Below are 19,224 nucleotides of genomic sequence, written 5' to 3'. Positions count from 1 at the left end.
GGAAGGTCTATAGCAGGGGTAGGCAACCTCAGCTCTTTTATGACTCATGGACTTCAACTCCCAGAATTCCTGAGCCAGCACGGCTCAGCTTGGAAACCTCTCCCTTTCCCCTCAGCATGCCTGGCTCAGGAATCCTGGGAGTTGAAGTTCCCAAGTCATGAAGGAGCCATAGTTCCCCCATGCTGGCTCAGGAATTCTGGGAGTTGAAGTCCATGAGTCATAAAAGAGCCAAGGTAGCCTACCCCTGGTCTATAGGGAACTTTGAGGATCGCTGTAACCCCCAACACTCTGCTGGATACTGGTGTGTTGTACACCACATCAGAACTGTGACATCCATGATGGATAACAATGTCACTTGCAGTGTGTTTTAGGGGATATTGCTCTCTCCAACCCTACTGCAGCTTCAGGTAGAGCACCATAAGCAGCCGTAAGACTGTTCAGAAAATGCGGCGAGGCTGAAGTGACCAGCTGAAGAGCACCGTTTCCCTTTCCACCCTTTCTATTTGCACGCGTGTGTGAGCGATCAAACAAGTGTACTGGTGGCACAGCCGTGGGTAGCCGTGGGCAGTCCGATAACTTCGTAACTAAAGCATGCCCGTCATTTTTGGCTGGCAAAAGCAGGATGGATTGCTGGCTTGACACAGAAAGGGATAACCACGTTCCTAAGTCCATGGCTGGATAAGAATGAGTTCTAGCATACAGGCTGTCCTCAATGTACAACACTTAGCGACCGTTTGAAGTTACAGAGGCAGTGCAAAAAAGCGACTTACGACCGTTTTTCATACTTACAACCGATGCGGCATCCCCACGGGGATGTGATAAAAATTCAGATGCTTGGCAAGGGACTTGTATTTATGATGGCTGCAGTGTCCCAGAGTCATGTGATCACCTTTTGTGACCTTCTGAGAGGAAAAGTCAATGGGGAAGCCAGACTCATTTAGCGACCAGGTTACTAACTTAACAGCTGCAATGATTCCCTTGACATCTCTGGCAAGAAAGGTCTAAAATGGGGCAAAATTCTCTTAACAACCATCCTGCTTTACAACAGAAATCCTAGGCTCAATTGTGGTCATAAGTCAAAGGCTACTGTACCAGACAGCTGCATTCAGACTCGGAATGGGCAGAGTATCTGGTTAAAACCTGCAGAGAAAACAAAGCCTCTTCCAGGTGGGCCCGAGGAAGACAATGTTCCTGCCTTGAAACTACTTAACATGTAGGACAGAGCTGTCCTGCTCCCGGATTCCTTCTCATCCAGCCATTTTGTATGCCATTTGCAGTTCCATGCCTCCCGCCTACAGGGATTCTTTTGTAAAGTCTAAAAGTCAGGGCTGAAAGGCAGGTCTAGAGTCCATCCCCTCTATTCAAATACCACTCAATAGCTGCCCCGAATTGGCACTCACCGTGCCCACCAGGGCATGGGAAACTGGCAAACACCAACAGTTTCTGCTAACAAAGAGCTAGCACTCCTCTCAGAAATTCAACAGTTAGTCTAGAAGCATGCAGGATAGGAAGTCACAATGGGGCTCAGGATTGAAGATCTGGTGAGAGAACGGGGAGAGGTATTTGGGAGAATTTAAGAAGCTACTGAATTTGCATCTTCCCAGTCAAAAATACTAGCTGGATCCCCAATCCTATAAAATCCTGATCCCAATCACTACCCAAATTATGTGCTGTAATTTTGCAGATAAAGAAGCAATTTTTCCACCTAGAGATCAAAAGGTACATGAGATGGAGACATTGGAGATGGAAGAAGAGCAGGGAAGTGGGTAGAGAAAGTGGGGATAAGACAAGAGTGGTTGGGGAAGTGCAAGGTGAAGCCGCAGTTTTTAGCAAGAAAGAGCTTCATGGAAGTTGTGAGTCTTAACGAAGAACAAAGACAGAACACAGAAGAGATTGATGAAAAAGAGAGGTGCAGAACTACGGTATAAACAGTACATTTGCTGGTAGAAATGGTAAGCACACACTGTGTTTTAGAATATGTGTGGTATGCAATTCCAAGTCGTACAGCCGAGCGCTTTGTTATCCCAATCCATTGCATCACTTTTTGCAGATGCAGGGAAGTGCCTCTAAGGGACAAGAGGAACATATCTTGACACATACAAAGTCCTTTCCCGCCATGTATATGTGTCAAGCATTTTGCTGGCAGTCACTCTGGGGAGTGAAGTTGGTTAAGTCTCATCAAACATTATTTTGCAATTGGTGCTTAAAACAAGTGCTTGTTAAGGACTCACAACCTGGAGAGCTTCCAGATGGCTAGGGCTCACTGAGGCAAGCATTTGTAATTATCAGAAACAGCCAATACCAACAAATTGAGCTGGGTTGGTTGTACTTGACACTTTCCATGAAAATATTCTGCGTTCTGTAAGCAGTTGGGTAAGAGCACCCTCTGCTGGCTAATATGGAGCACTAACTAAAATAGAGGACATTTCTTAAAACTTGTTATCCTCCCTGTTGTATAGGTAGTCCTCGAGTTATGAATGTAATGGAGCCTGCCCATTCTATTCGTAACTTGAGAATTCATAGGAGTGAATCTCGTACCTCGAACGAGATCACTCCTGCTATTGCCCAGGAATCCACTAATTTAATATGTGGGAGAATGTGCGGCTCGTTAAATGAACATGAGGTATCTCAGGGTGGGGAAGGCCATGGGGGGGGGGCCTAGTTATGGAACAGGCCACCTATTTCAGACCACACAAGGCCTCCCCCGACCCACTGAAATACCTCATTCTCCCTCCCCTGGGGCCCCTTCAATTGCTTCCCCCCCTCCATCCTGCCGTGCTGGGTGAAGATCTATCTCCTCTCCAGCCTGTTTGTCTGTTCCCTGCGAGAGCAGAGGCAGAGCAGGACGAGCGCGCCTTGCTTGGCTTCTCTGACTCACCCGACTGCCGGCCACTTCTGGAATGGCGGGCAGCCTCAGTGAGTCTCTTCTAAAGGCTTCCAGGCTTGGCATGGAAAACTGTTTGGATGCCGAAGGGAGGTTGGGGACAATGAAATCACGTTGCTTCAAACCTCCTGTTGGTGTGCACTTTTGACGCAGAGCCTGGAAGCTTCCGGATGCCCTGATCTCGTGGGAAGTCAGGCACCTGTTCTCTGTAAAAGCGGGCAGGTGCCTGAGAATGAGATCATGGCCCCCAGAAGCTTTCGGACTCCATTTTGGGTAGGGGAGGCCCGCAGGAGAACTCCCCCCGCTCAGAACGGACTCTGGAGACCTGCTGCTCCCAACCTCCATTCTGAGCGGCTCCTGCGGGCCTACCACACCCAGAACAGAGGTTGGGAATGGTGGCAGCGGGTCTCCGGAGGTCCCGTCTCAGCGGCAGGGGCTTTTTGCAAAAGGCTTTGCAAACGGAGGAAAGGCTTCGATGTTTCATCCCTTACCTCCATTTGCAAAGCTTTTTGCCACAGATCTCATCCAGGCCTCTTTTTGCAGAGAACAGAGGTCTAAAATACAGTGAGATAACATGAGATCAGTAGTATGAGCCACTGATCTCGCATGATCTTGCGGTACTTTAGGTCACCATTCTCTGCAAACGCACGGAAGGCTTGAAGCAGCAAAACAGCCAAGAAGCAAAGACTCTCTAGATCTGCACAAGGCCTAGTGCCTAGGGCAGGGGTCAGCAACCTGAAACAGTGAAAGAGCCGCTCGGAACCGGTTCCCTCACAAAAGGAAAAACTGGGAGCCGCAGAAAATGTGTGCGCATGCACGTACATGCGCGCATGCGCAGAACAGAGTTTGACTGAAGAGTGGAGCCAAGGCGAGATACGCACCTACCCTGCATATTTGAATTGATTGGTTGAACTTTTTTAGTCTCACTTTTTTTTTTTTGGAGTACACATAGCAGAGGACTGGGAGCCGCAGGAGACGGCTGAAAGAGCAGCATGCGGCTCCGGAGCCGCGGGTTGCAGACCTGTGGCCTAGGGAGACCCAGGGCGGGGGTGGGGTGGGGGTAAAGAGTAGCCACTGAATGTTGCAGTGCCTCGGTGGTCATTCATAAGGGTGAACAGCTGCCATGATGTGACAACATTCATAACTTTGGGACTTTTTCATGAACTATAGGGGGCCCTTATTGCATGCCTTCGAACGTTTGCTAAGGGAGCATTCATCACTCAGGGATTACCTGTACTTACAAAACTCTCCCAGACAAATTCTATGGCACAATGCCGGGGTGAACAATCTGAACCACTCCCCTGTCCCTCTTTGATCTTTTCCTGATTATATCATTGAGTTTGAGTTTCTTATTATTTTGACACGGGAGACAGATCAGAAGGGTAAACTGAAAATAGGCTTAGCATAATTATAAATGATGGGGAAAAAATTCTATGTATTCTTGCCAAAAAATGTTTTCCCAATTTGCCCATATGCATCACAGCTCCTGTTGTTTTGCACAAGCAGCCCACTCACCATATCTCTTAAACCAGTGTTTCTCAATCTCAGCAACCTTAAGATGTGTGCACCAGGATTCCCTAGCCAATGCTTAAAATTGCTTTGATTGAGAAACACTGCATTAAACATTCCCACACATCGCTAACTGCAATTCCTGCTTACCAAAAGTTTGAGCAGCCCTGCCCTAGAGGCAGCACCATGCCCGCCTGCAAGTCATCCACTCTTCTTACCGATATGCTTGTAGTAGATGGGCACAAAGACATTGATGGCACGCTCCATCCCCATAAGCATTAGACAGAATATCACCATGCCCTGTAGTGGGTAGTTCTTCTTTGGCCACGTGTACTGTATAAGGAGGAGTATCTTTTGGCCCATATCCTTCCATGTGGAGGTGTTCTGCCTGGCATCTGGAAGCAGGGGCTAAAATAAGAGAAGAGAAATAAGTAAATGGGAAGGAAGAGATTTTGGGCAGGTTTGCTGGGAATATTTGAGAGAGTTGGCACCTGTTCAATAAGGCAGAGACAAGAACTGACAGGTAAGAAAGGGACTTGAAAGGGTAAGCTGCCCAGAGTCAATTTAGATAGTAAGATGGGCGGCATATAAATTTAAATAAATAAACAAATAAGGAAAACGTAGATTTTGCTCATTAAAAAAGCATATAAAATAGCATTTCCCATCCTGGTATATTCTCCAGAATGCTGAGGCTTCACTTTCAAAGTCCTAGGCTGCAGTCTTGGTCATTTGGAACAGAATTCTGGGAACTGTGACCCCAACTTACATGATACTAGGACAGTGGTGGCAAACCTATGGCACGCGTGAGAGCCCTCTCTGTGGGCACACGCACTGTCTCCCCAGCCCCGCCTCCTCCTGCAGCCCCCTCCTCATGAGCAGCCCCCTCAGTGGAGAGTTGCCCTCGGGCGTGGCCCATGCGGAGCAGCGCAGCCAAGGACATGGCAGCCGGGCAGCAGGGACAAGACTCCGCTCTCGTGCCCCATCGCCCGCAGATGATGCTGCGGAGCACGGGCAGAGGGCGTAGCCACCAGGTTCGCCATCACTGTACTAGGGAAAGAAGAAATTAGGAATGGTCAAAGAATCCAATGACTTTTCAGATATCTCATTTCAGGGGGAAAAGCAACCTAGAAAAACATAATTAGAAAGAGTCCAGAGGGCAAAGGTTTTAGCCAAAGCCACGTTCATGAATCCAGCTAACTAATAAATTAACATATATAGGAAATGAGTTACAGCGAATCATGGGTTCAGAGGCTCCTTTTTTGTTTTTTTTCCTCCTAAGCAGCCAAGGAGACCAGAAACAACAATTCTGGCCCAGGCACAGAACTGTGGTTGCAATAATTCCTAGTTTGAATAGTTCAACTTAAAATGAAGCTTTGAAAGTAACTTATCTGAAACTAACCTTAGCTTAACGTTTAACAATTTGCTACTGCAAAAGATACAATAAACCAGGAGTCTCTAAAAACAAAGTCTATTCCCAGTTGGTAGAGGGGCATGTGAGCTTAAAGTTCATGAAAACTTCTTCGCTGGGTGTATCATAGTGTAGTGGAGAAGTAAACTGTTTGCAGGCCAGGAGATGCAAAGCAATTTATGTCAGTCCAAGGGCTGCAGTGGGGAGGTGTTGTTGTTGTTGTTGTTAGTTGTGAAGTCGTGTCCGACCTATCGCGACCCCATGGACAATGTTCCTCCAGGCCTTCCTGTCCTCTACCATCTTCTGGAGTCCATTTAAGCTCACGCCTACTGCTTCAGTGACTCCATCCAGCCACCTCATTCTCTGTCGTCCCCTTCTTCTCTTGCCCTCAATCTTTCCCAGCATTAGGCTCTTCTCCAGTGAGTCCTTCCTTCTCATTAGGTGGCCAAAGTATTTGAGTTTTAGCTTCAGGATCTGGCCTTCTAAAGAGCAGTCAGGGTTGATCTCCTTTAGGACTGACCGGTTTGATCGCCTTGCAGTCCAAGGGACTTGCAGGAGTCTTCTCCAGCACCATAGTTCAAAGGCCTCAATTCTTTGGCACTCAGCCTTTCTTATGGTCCAGCTTTCACTGCCATACATTGCAACTGGGAAGACCATAGCCTTGACTATACGCACTTTTGTTGACAGGGTGATGTCTCTGCTTTTTAGTGTGCTGTCTAGATTTGCCATGGCTTTCCTCCCCAGGAGCGTCTTTTAATTTCTTGGCTACAGTCCCCATCTGCAGTAATCTTGGAGCCCAGGAAAATAAAATCTGTCACTACCTCCATTTCTTCTCCATCTATTTGCCAGGAATTGAGAGGGCCAGATGCAGTGGGGAGGTATATAATGCAAATAAGTGGGATTAGCTTTCTGATTGTTTCTGGAAATGATTTTTCTTTTAATAGAGTTATTTTACAAATATGTTGACCCTATTATTACAGGGCTTACACTACAGCTTTTCCACATGCTTCCCTGTGGCCACAGAGTGACTGTTCCTCCTTTGATGTCATATCCAAACATAGCTTTGGACTGTGGCTATTTCCAGATCTGACAGGATAGTGTAGAATCCTTCTTAATCCTGGGAAAGGTTGTAACTCAGTAGAAATGGTCACTTTTATGCAGAAGGTCCCAAGCTAAATCTAGTATCTCCAGAAGAGTTAGGACAGGCTCTGGTCTGAAATCCTGGTGAATTGTTGACTGTTAGTCTACAGTATCTGAACTAGATCTACTTTAGTGTAGCAGCTTTCTGTGTTTCCACTGTACTGGGACTCTAATAATTTCTCTTTCTCAAGTTATTCTTCAAATGAAACATGGGAATATCTGATAGCCAGTATACCAGATGCATATTCATATATACACATATCCACATGTATAGATATTTGATAGCAGACTGGACAGCCATTTGCCTGAAATGGTATAAGGTTTCCTGCCTGAGCAGGGGGTTGGACTAGATGACCTCCAAGGTCCCTTCCAACTTCTTCTTCTTCTTCTTTCTTCTTCTTCTTCTTCTTCTTCTTCTTCTTCTTCTTCTTCTTCTTCTTCTTCTTCTTCTTCTTCTTCTTCTTATTATTATTATTATTATTATTATTATTATTATTATTAAATACCCACATATCACCTATTATATTTTTTAAATATATAAATATTTAAAGACTAGTTATGAGTAATAGATTTTTTTAAGCCATTAAAAACCTTGAAATATTTCAAAAGTTGCTAGATTCATCATGACACAACACATTTATCTTCAAATTTTGCAACAAATACAGTACACCTATCTCACTGAAGTTTGTAAAGTGTACTTTTAGACATTAGGAATCACAGAATCATAGAGCTGAAAGGGACCTTGGAAATCTCCTAGTCCAGGGGTAGGCAACCTTGGCTCTTTTATGACTCGTGGACTTCAACTTCCAGAATTCCTGAGCCAGCATGGCTCAGCTCAGGAATTCTGGGAGTTGAAGTCCACGAGTCATAAAAGAGCCAAGGTTGCCTACCGCTGTTCTAGTCCAACCCACTGTCCAAGGCAGGAGACCTTATATCATACTAGACAAATGGTTGTCCCAATATTTTCTTGAAAACCTCAAAACGATGCAGCGCCTACAACTCTGGGAGGCAAGCTGTTCCACTGAGTAATTGTTCTCACTACCAGGGAATTCCTCCATTATCTCCAGGTTGAGTTTCCCTCTGATGAGCTTCCACCCATTGCTTTTCTTGTCCTACCCTCAGGTTCTAAGGAGAATAAATCAACCCTCTTCCCTGTGACAGCTCTTCAAATATTTGAAGACAGCTCTCGGGTCTCTCCCAAAATCTTCTTTGTTATGCTAAACCTACCTAGTTCCCTTAGCCATTCATCATGTAATTCAGCCTCTAAACCCCTTATCATCTTTGTTGCTCTTCTCTGGACTCTTCCTACAGCCTCAGCATCTTTTCTGTATCGTGGTGACCAGAACTGGATGCAGTGTTCCAAGTGTAGCTTCACTAGTGCAATATAGAGCAGTTCTATACTTCCTGTGACCTTCATGCTATTCCTCTGTTGATGTAGCCTAAGACTGTGTTGGCTTTTCTGGCAGCTGTAGCACACTGCTGGCTCATACTTAAGTGGGGGTCCACCAGAACTAATTAGGATATTTTTATACAAAACTATATAAAATATGCTACCTTGTAATTAATTAGGTGCCCTGGAAAGCTAAATGAGGACATAATGATTATTCTTGCTCTATATAAACTATAAAGCAGCAATACAGTAATACAGTGGTATCTTGATATTCGACTGCTTTTAAACTCATCTACTTTAGTGCTCAATGTATTCTGCCACAAAAATTTGGTCCCGGTACTAATTGTTTGTTTGGTATTCAGCACACAAGCTAGAACTTGTCGGTGTCGACTGCCTTATGATTCAGTACATTATTCTTTATGGGAAAAATTTGTTTGATATTTATCATTCTTGGTACTCATTGTGCCTCCTGGAACCAATTAATTGTGAGTACCGAGGTACCACTATACTACATGCATGTTTCATAGAAACAATGACAGGGAACAACTGTTGGTGGTTGAGCAGGTAGCTGGTATTATGGGAAAACAATACAATTTTTATTTTTAAAAAATGAACATTATTTTTACATATAAAACTATGCATAAGAATATTTGCATATTTGATTTGTATAAATTATATTGATGTCATAACTCAGGTTCCTTGATATATAAAAAAGTTGACCGCACTAAAATGTAAGTGCAAGCCAAGTACAAATCAAGAAAATACCCACATAATACTCTGCGGAAGATATTCACATCTTCTATTTTATATTTTTTATCCTTAAACAGAAATAAATAGTTATATATTAAAAATATATAAGAACTGGGAATGCTTGTGGCATTCTGTTTTAAATACCACTATGAAAAGAAGCAAAATTAAACTTCTTCTCCACAAAATGGAGAACAAATGTTAACTGCTGCTGGATTTCAAGTTTCACAATCTCTAAGCACTGGTCTATATTATAATAAGGTTTTTTCTAGGTCTAAAAGTTCTTATCCAAATAACAACAACAACAACAACAACAACATTATATTTACTCTTCTTTTCAGAGGGAATCCCATAATACCTTTCAATGTCCTCTACAAATATTATGACAGGACTAAATTAGACATGTATCTATTTTTAAAGCATGTTTTATCATGTTAATATCATGTTGCAGGAACCAATCTGAGTAGGTCGCCGGGACTTTTGTCTTCTGAGCTTTTGGACTCATGCCAGAGCCCCCAATCTCAGGGAACTTCTCTCTAGCCTGAAGATGGTTTCCAGGAAGTAAACTGAGTTGGAGTAAATATTTTCAAAATATCTGAGCACCTCAAGGGATGGAGACCAAACCCTGATTTGACTTCTTTCAAGGGTGCATTTATTGATATGAAACTTACATATCCCACTACTTCAAATTCTGTAGAAAAATAGCCATTTTTAAGGTAGACATATGCATTACAAACTTAGCACTCATACTTCCTACAAAAAGTCTTGGGCATCTGCAAGCATTATTCCTAGCCTTTTCTGATTAAGCCAGGCTAATTTCTGAATAGCATGTACAAAGAGCTGCTGGTAGATGATGGTAGGTACCAGTCTGACTCAAAGCCATTGGATTAGCCTCATAGTATGTCCATGTCATAACAACTTTACACTTTTCCTTTATTATTCTTTCTCTTTAAAATCTGTGCATCTATGACACAGCACAATAATAGAGGCTCCTGTAAAACTGAATGATTCTGAGAAATTCAGCAAGAGCTGCTCTAGTGCCTGGTATGGTATGCTCGCAGTAAGCGATAAATTGATTTTTACTGTAACAAACCCCAATTTAAATCCCCTGAGCTTTCTACAATGGGATAAAGCTGAAGAATCCAGTTTCTTCAAGCTTCCTTTTGCTTTTCAGAGCTTCAGTCAGAAGTCCTCATTGCTTGAATCAGTTTTAGCTGAAGGGGCCATGGACTGATTTGGGGGCCTTTGGCATACCAAGCATCAGCTCAGTTACTAGGTTGTCAGCATTCGATTTCCAGTAAAAGCTCTTATTCTATAACAAAATGAAGTTTCTAATCCCAATTCTATCTCCAATTGAGATCAGCAACCTGGCAACCAGGAATAGGAATCCTCCAGATGCACTGAACTAAACTCTAATAAAACCCATCAATGTAGTGAAGAGAATTTTGGGAACTGGCAAGATTTTCAATGACAAGTTTATTGCCATCTTCAGAATGGTACCTTCCTCTCACAACCTATTGCTGCCAGATGGCAGGCGGAATAAAAGAGGAACATTAACAGTAAAGGTGTTAAGCACAACACAGTGCTAGGCTGCATTAACAGAGGGATAGAATCAAGATCATGTGAAGTGTTAATGCCACTTTTATAATGCCTTGGTAAAGCCACACTTGGAATACTGCATCCTGTTTTGGTCACCACGATGTAAAAAAGATGTTGAGACTCTAGAACAGGGGTCTTCAAACTTGGCCCTTTTATGACTTGTGGACTTCAACTCCCAGAATTCCTTGGCCAGGCACGCTGGCTGAGGAATTCTGGAAGCTGAAATCCACAAGTCATAAAAGGGCCAAGTATGAAGACCCCTGCTCTAGAAAGAGTACAGAGAAGAGCAACAAAAATGATAAGAGAAGTGGAGGCTAAAACATATAAGGAAAGGTTGCTGGAATTGGATATGTCTAGTTCAGGGGTAGGCAACCTCGGCTCTTTTATGACTCATGGACTTCAACTCCCAGAATTCTGGGAGTTGAAGTCCATGAGTCATAAAAGAGCCGAGGTTGCCTACCCCTGGTCTAGTTTAATGAAGAGAAGAGCTAGGGATGACATGGTAGCAGTGTTCCAATATCTAGGGGTTGCCACAAAGGAGAGGGAGTCAAGCTATTCTCCAAAGCACCTGAAGGCAAGACAAGAAACAACGGGTGGAAACTAATCAAAGAGAGAAGCAACCTAGAGCTAAGGAGAAATTTCCTGGTAATTAGAACAATTAATCAGTGGAACAACCTACTTCCAGAAGTTGTGAATGCTCCAACACTGGCAGTTTTTAAGAAGAGATTGGACAACCATTTGTCTGAAATGGTATAGGGTTTCCTGCCTGAGCAGGAGGTTGGACTAGAAGACCTCCAAGGTCCCTTCATCATCATCATCATCATTATTATTATTATTATTATTATTATTATTATTATTATTATTATTATTAATTATATTTATTATGTTGTTGTTGTTGTTACTACATTGATCACAACTACTTTAAGGAGTTGCTGAAGGGAACTACATTTGGGCCCCACAAGCTCTGAAGCACTTCTCTTCAAATCTAAAGCAAAGCCCTAGCAAACAAACCCACAGCAAGTTTTATCTCGGATAGAGGAAAAGAAACTCACCTGACTGGTTTCCACATCACGCTCATCTTCATTAATTAAAAGCATGTAGGGTTTCCGGGGCAGCCCTGGGGCCTTGATCCCCAAAATGAAGAGGATGAAGGTGCTGATATAACGCAGGAACCACAGGCTGAATTGGACCTGGGAGAGTGGATTTGAGTCAGTGGCACTCTTCAGCAAGAGCTTCCCTTCTTCCTGCCCCACCCCTCCAATGGCTACAAACCAGGCAGTGCTTCTTCTCCAACCCCCAATTCCAGAGTCAAATGGAGGAGAAGCTGGCATTTCACTGGCCAAACATAAACTCTAAAGCGCTCAACCAAAGGTTGGTCCACCAAAACAATGGTCAAAGCACCGAAAGCACTAGTTTATTACTACTATAGCCAAGAATAGAGAGAACTGCATCAATTACAAAAAGTCCCCACATTTTTTGTAGCAAATCTCAGAAGCAGTCCTTCCCAGTAGCTTTAGGGAGCATTTAGTGGTAATCCTGACCCGCCCCCCCGCCCCCCCCCGGCACTCGATTTCACTACCTGTGGGAAAGTACTTCCTGTTGCCCCTTGACGCCTCTTCCTGTCCGAGGCCTGCAATTGTAGCACAGAAGCCCTAGGAAAGCTCAGTCATGTGACTGAGCTGGCGGGGCAAGAGAAGGGATCAGGGCCAGGAGAGGCTAGCATTTAAATGTAGGCTGTGGCAGGGACCCTCTCACTGGCAGTTTGCTCTCCAGTGACAATCTGTGCAAGCCAAATACTACTACTGCTACTTCTCCTTGGCTGCCACTTGTAGCTGGGGCATTCTTAACCTATAGCGCTCACACCTCCTTTGTCCTTTAGATTTATTTAATTATCTATTCCCTCGGTGTCACTTGAATTTTCCTCTGTAAAGCAAAGGTATAAACATAAACAGTTTTTTTTTTATCCTTATGAATTTCTTTCAGGTTTTCCCACTTTCAGGTTTGTTTTCTATTTTTCCCCAAGAAAATATGGTCATTGTACTCTACCTTCATACAGTATGCAAGGGGATAAGAAACCAACAGCTGGTATTCTGCTCTGCCACACCTTATACAGGTAGTCCTCGACTTAGGATCGCAATTGAGCCCAAAATTTATATTGCTAAGTGAGAAATTTGTTAAATGAGTTTAGCCCCTATTTACAACTTTTCTTGCCCCATTTGTGAAGTGAATCAATGCAGTTGTTAACAAATTCACTTAACAAATGAGGCAAGAAAAGATTGTAAGTAGGGGCAAAACTCACTTAACAAATTTCTTATTTAGCAATATAAATTTTGGACTCAATTGTGGCCCCGGGACAGTGCATCTGTCATAAATATGAACCAGTTTTCAAGCATCAGAATGTAAATCACGTGACCTAGCAGAATGTAAATCAGAATGTAAATCAGAATGTAAATCACGTGACCTAGCAGTTCGAAAGCACGTAAAAATGCAAATAGAAAAATAGGGACCACTACGGTGGGAAGGTAACAGCGTTCCGTGCGCCTTTGGCGTCTAGTCATGCCGGCCACATGACCACGGAGACGTCCTCGGACAAGCGCTGGCTCTTCGGCTTTGAAACGGAGATGACCACCGGCCCCTAGAGTTGGAAACGACTAGCACGCATGTGCGGGGGAACCTTTACCTTTACCTTTATGGGGATGCTGCAACAGTCATGAGTGTGAAAAAGGATCATAAATTACTTTTTCAGTGCTGTTGTAACTTCAAGTGGTCACTAAATGAACTGATGTAAGTGAAGGACTACTTGCAAATATATGTGGGGACCCATCAGAAATAGTTAGGCCCAAGTTCCAACTTTTAAGGTGGTTGTATGAATTGGCAGCGTGGAGAGGCATAGCTGCCTACTCAGAGAAACAAACCTGAGGTTAACCTGCAGTATTACTGCAATTCAAATAGATAGCTTAGTAACAAATGCAAATTAGAAGATCATGTGACCATCCAGACATTTTTGAACGTCAACTTCCCATTATCTCTGATAACAGAAATGCTATAAAGCAGGGATGTCAAACTGCCGGCCGGTGGGCCTGATGCATCATAGTGAAACTGCACCCACCCCATTGCTGGCAACGGCCAAAAAAGTCATGATACATCGTGACACGTCACGTGATGTTGGGAGTTTGACATCCCTGCTATAAAGTATAGAGAGCCACATTGTGAACCCAATAGTATAAACGTAATACCAGTTATTGTGATGTGCAATAAAGAGCAAGAGTCACAAACATGGGAAGGAAGCGATGGGCAACTCATTAATAAACCAATAAATCATCTGCACTACAGATGGAATTACATTCTGTCTTGTTTTTCAAGTTTTAGGGTCAGGCAAACTGATCTTCAGAGAGATGCCCTTTTGTCTCATGGTATTCCTACAGGAGTGGAGAGAAGGAAGCAAGTCTTCATCTCTTGTATATTCTTGCCAGAAAAAAAGGAATGGGAATTTAGCTTGTGGCTAGACCTGCTTGGTAAGGGATTATGCATAAGGTCTCTTCCCCTATTATCAACATTTAAAGAGAAAGTGGTTTGCCCTCTTGCCCTCATGTGCAACTGTTACGCAATGATGATTAAACAACAATGATTCAGCAAAAACATGCTGCCATGTGGAACATGAGAGATAAAAAGAAATAAGCAATGCAATGGCTTGCACCAGGGACAACTTCTGGCAGATTCATTCAATGCTAGTCCAATTCATTCAATGCTACCTCATCTCCTTCTTTATTTTCTATATAATTTCAGGTTATAAATAATTTCTTATAATTCTCAAACTTAAAAAATGAAAACATCTGCTCTGATATAGGATGTCTTCAATTGCCTGCCAAGTCAAAAGTCTCCACTAGATGAAAAACATACACCTTATTTCCCTCCCATATTAATTGTAATACAATTAAAATGCACTCCACACCAAAGTTAACATTTGTATTACTGACAATACCTCCATATATCTAAGGCAGCCTATGGGACATAATATCAACATGTCTCAAGTCAACATGTTTCTGTACCAAATCATTTCTAACTTGTCTGCCTTCATTTGAACTTCAAAGTTACAAAGCCTTGCTTATTATAAATATGGCAGGATCTAGAAAGAATCAAATGAGGCTCAAGAAAGCAACACATTATTGATTAAAAAAACCCTCTATTCTATTTTCAAAATAGGTTGCTGTTGTTGTTAAATATAGTTGATTTTTATAACTTAGTGCTGCACATGAAATTAATTTTCTGCATACTAACATAAATTATGATTCAGATGGGCTGGTTCATATATTGAGTCACAACTTGAGCCATGATTTATTGAAAAGGCCTGAAATACATAAAGCTGAGTTATAAATTAATAGTAGAAAACAGGTTTTCCAACAACACTCTTTGGCACTAGAATCTGCTGTAAATCATGCTGCAGAAGACACAGATATCATCTTCCTATACCAGGGGTGTTAAACTGCCGGCCCACCGGATGCGTCATGCCGAAACCTCGCCCACCCAATTGCCGGCAATGGAAAAAAAGTCGCGATACGTCGTGACATGTCACATGACATTGCGAGTTTGACACCCCTGTTCTATACCATACCATCCCCATGACCTCATCATTGACCCATCTTACCTTTTGGTTAGTGTTTTTTAATTCCCACCACCAGAGTGGGCTGTTCCATGAGATGAAGGCCAAATTCTCAGCAGAAAAAGCTAGAGCCCAGTAGAGTAGAAGGATTGCTCCATGGCCTCTGATTCGATCCTGCACCATCACCCTGGTGCGTTCCAGGTGCAGCAGCCCAATTGAGGTAGCCCAGCTAATGGTAGACAAGCAAACATTCAGCACCATATATCCATAAAGTTCTTCGGTGCCCACCACTTGCCACAGGAAAGTGCAGAAGGGCATCAGGGTAAGTAGTAGAGAGACCAGAATCTGGGTATAGTACAGGCGGGACCGAGGGATATACTTTGGTTCCATGGTGCGGCTGAAATGAGCATAACAGGTATACTGTAGAGCACCCAAAAGAAGACAGACACTGAGTAGCACTGCAGGGACCAGTGTGAAATAGAAGCAGGGGGACAATCCCTCTTGAGTCCACACTTGTGCCAGGGACTCATTTCCCTCACAATAGCTGTGTAACATCACCATCCTGCCGGGTGAGAAACTGTGGAGACACCAATAAAAGAAACAAGAATAAATTAGGAAACAAATTTGGACTCGTTACATAGAACTTTAACCCCATTGATATGACAAGTTCTCTTCGACTTGTGACAGCAATGCAGATGTGAATATTTATTTCATTTATTCATTACACATAATTTATATACCACCCATCTCCCAAGGGTCCAGGTAGTTTACAATTATAGAACTAAAAACATAATAAACTATAATTTTTTAAAAAAATTCCCTCAGCAACTGCCAACAAAAATAAGGCAGCAGACCAGTCATCCCAAAATCACATCATGAGCATAGCAAGGCATAGCAACTCTGGCTATTTACATTTGTTTTAGATGTTATTTTTTGTATCATCATCAAGTTTAGGTATTCTATATGTACTGACCTCGCTCAAACTATCCTACTTCAGACACTTTGTGAGAAGACCTAGTTCTTTAGAAAAGGCTCTAAGGCAGCAGCAAAGGGGATGGATTCAGTTCCAGCAGCTATGAGTGCCTGTTGAAAGACTTGAAGGGCCTGGCTAGGGACAGATCATCATGGAAAAATAAATAGAAAGGAAAAATAAATAAATAAATAAAAGAAAAATAAATCAACCCAGGGAGTGCCGAGCTGAGAATCTTCGGCCAGCTGTACAGGTGGGAACGTTGCCCCGCCCCCTACCCGCGTGCGACCCCCGCAGATGGGGAACTTGCGCGTCTCCGGGCGCAGTAAAGCAGTGTTTCCCAACCTTAGGAACTTGAAGATGCGTGGACTTCAACTCCCAGAATGCTGTTGCTAAGAGTTGACACAGACTTGATCACATATAATGTTATGTGTTTGATCCCCAACCTGGACTAGAGGCCAAGCTACAGTGATTACCTCTATTTTTGAGAGATTTGGTCTCAAGATATTTGGCGAGTGCCTGGTGGACAGGACTTCTAGGAACTGCAGAAAGTGCTTCTGGTATTGAAGAGGAAAGCAATATCCTTAATAAACTTATTTGGGTGCGGTTTTATATTTATAAGGGACGTGGTGGCTCAGTGGGTTAGGACGCTGAGCTTGTCGATCAGGCTGGCAGTTTGGCGGGTCGAATCCCGAGTGCCGCGTAACAGAGTGAGCGCCTGTTACTCGTCCCAGCTTCTGCCAACCTAGCAGTTCGAAAGCACATAAAAATGCAAGTAGAAAAATAGGGACCACTATGGTGGGAAGGTAACAGCGTTCCGTGCGCCTTTGGCGTCTAGTCATGCCGGCCACATGACCACGAAGACGTCCTCGAACAAGCGCTGGCTCTTCGGCTTTGAAACGGAGATGAGCACCGGCCCCTAGAGTCGGAAACGACTAGCACGCATGTGCGGGGGAACCTTTACCTTACCTTTATATTTATGATCTATATTGTGCTGTCCCAGAATTCTTTGCATCTCTTTTGACTTTTCCCTGACTTTATGAGCTACATTTCCCAATTGCCTGAATTTCTTGCCCAATTAGGATTCTGCTGCTTTCCTTGAATATCCTCTTTTTAAGAATCAGAAACAGATCTCTGCTTCTGTTCACAAGACTGACATTTGTATGCCTTCCCAAGTACCTATCTGGGGTTTGCTTCTTTATTTCACTCTGTCCTTTCAGAGGACATTTAAATGGTACTTGAATGTTATGTTGTCATGACTATATTTTGCAGGGGGGGGGGTTTATGGGCAAAGCGCAGACCAGTGCTTTGCCATTTTCCTCAAGGCCATCCCCACAACAAGCACCAGATGTTTCTCCAAGGCTTGTGAACTTTCCCAGAGAAAACGGCTAAATGACCAAGGACGCTCCCAGGAACTCAAGGCTAAGAGTTCCAGCCTAGGCTACCTGGGTTATGGTGACAGACATAAGATTCCAAACATCCCTGTCCCCGCACGCCGCCGAATTCCACTAATGCTGCCACAGCTCTTTGAGCAGTATTTTCAATCCAGTCCGATGCTCTTCCATTGGATTAAGGTGGGGCGGGGGGGTGGGTGGGAAGGTATAAAACCTGGCTACTATATAGGAAAATGGCACGAGGCTCTGCATCCCTCCTGCAACGATGCTTTGCTGTGCTCGAGATCTCCCATCATCCGCAACCATCACGGCCAATTGCACTCCGACGTATCTGAAATAACTCTACCCGGTACCTTATGCGGATCCTGAAAAAGCAGATCCTGTGCGGTTTCCGAAAAAGAAAAATAAATCAACCCAGGGAGTGCCGAGCTGAGAATCTTCGGTCAGCTGTACAGGTGGGAACGTTGCCCCGCCCCCTACCCGCGTGCGACCCCCGCAGATGGGGAACTTGCGCGTCTCCGGGCGCAGTAAAGCAGTGTTTCCCAACCTTAGGAACTTGAAGATGCGTGGACTTCAACTCCCAGAATTCCCCAGCCAGCATAGCTGGCTGGGGAATTCTGGGAGTTGAAGTCCACGCATCTTCAAGTTCCTAAGGTTGGGAAACGCTGCAGTAAAGAACCGCTCACCTCGCCCACCTCCTGCTTGCCGGCACAGGGACTCGGGCGCTTTGGCTTTAACCCAACCCGGCCCCCAAGATTTTCAGCTGCCTACCGGGTAACGTCCGACTGCTTGCACGAGTGCCGTCCGGAGCAAGGCGTCTCCGTAGCAGCGCAAGCAGAAGCCGCGGCAGGCTGTGCTTGCTCCTCCGGGCCTAAACACCGCCCATGTACAGTACTGTACTTGCCAGGAGACTTCCCCTGGGTCCTAGCTGCCGCGCTTTTTCTTCCCAAACGTCGAACTAACCGAGCTTCCCGCCGGACTGTTGTTACCTTTCCGTCGGAAAAAATGAGTGGTCGTTGAAAGTCGTGAAAGTATAGCTTCTCTCCCCAGTTTTAATAATGGACCTATTCCGGCTCCCTTCCCTTTGCTCCCTAATGATAAAACAAGCACGTCACATGTTAAGAAGCAGCAGAGCGCTATCGACAGAAAGTAGAGCATTCAAATTATTGCTAAGGTTTTTGAAAAGCTACTAAATTTGGAAAGTGACCATGTAAAACATTGTAGGATACAATGAACTTTGGTTATAATGTGATGCTGGAACAATAGAATATGTGGATGAAAAGTTTACAATTTCTATAAGATGATGTACAGTATCGCTGGTATTTAACACCAGACAAGCTGTCTAGAACAGGGGTCCCCAACCTATGGACTGCTGCCCACTACTGGGCTGTGACCTCTTGGCCACCGGGGTGCGTGAGTGACTGGCCAGTGTATGCGCACATGTGCGTGCACTCACTCCCCCTTGCGCCGGTGCTAGCTGAGCGCCTCTCGCCGTTGCTGAGTCTCTCGTTGGCATTAGCCGAGCCACAGGCTGTGAGCCTCTCACCAGCACTAGCCAAGCCACAAGGCTCTCACTGGTGCTA

At 44.1% G+C, this 19,224-nt stretch overlaps 1 protein-coding gene across 2 annotated transcripts in view; it reads right to left on the bottom strand.

The window, feature by feature from the left end:
• The window catches only part of ABCB6 (ATP binding cassette subfamily B member 6 (LAN blood group)), a 44,461-nt gene extending 25,711 nt beyond the window's left edge, over window positions 1–18,750 (bottom strand). Inside the window, exons 1-4 of one of the 2 annotated variants that reach the window (XM_081321817.1) lie at window positions 18,631–18,750; window positions 15,323–15,854; window positions 11,730–11,867; window positions 4,612–4,801 (exon numbers count right to left, since the gene is read on the bottom strand). In XM_081321817.1, coding sequence (XP_081177943.1) covers window positions 4,612–4,801; window positions 11,730–11,867; window positions 15,323–15,838 — 844 coding nt within the window. In that variant the 5' untranslated portion in view covers window positions 15,839–15,854; window positions 18,631–18,750. Of the gene's footprint in view, window positions 1–4,611; window positions 4,802–11,729; window positions 11,868–15,322; window positions 15,855–18,412; window positions 18,529–18,630 lie in introns of those variants that run through there. The other variant, XM_081321818.1, reaches the window with a different exon arrangement.
• Window positions 18,751–19,224: the final 474 nt, after the last annotated feature.

Source organism: Vipera berus, assembly GCF_964194415.1.
Source record: "Vipera berus genome assembly, chromosome: 1".
Taxonomy (NCBI): Eukaryota; Metazoa; Chordata; class Lepidosauria; order Squamata; family Viperidae; genus Vipera; species Vipera berus.
This window is presented reverse-complemented; position numbering and strand designations above follow the sequence as displayed.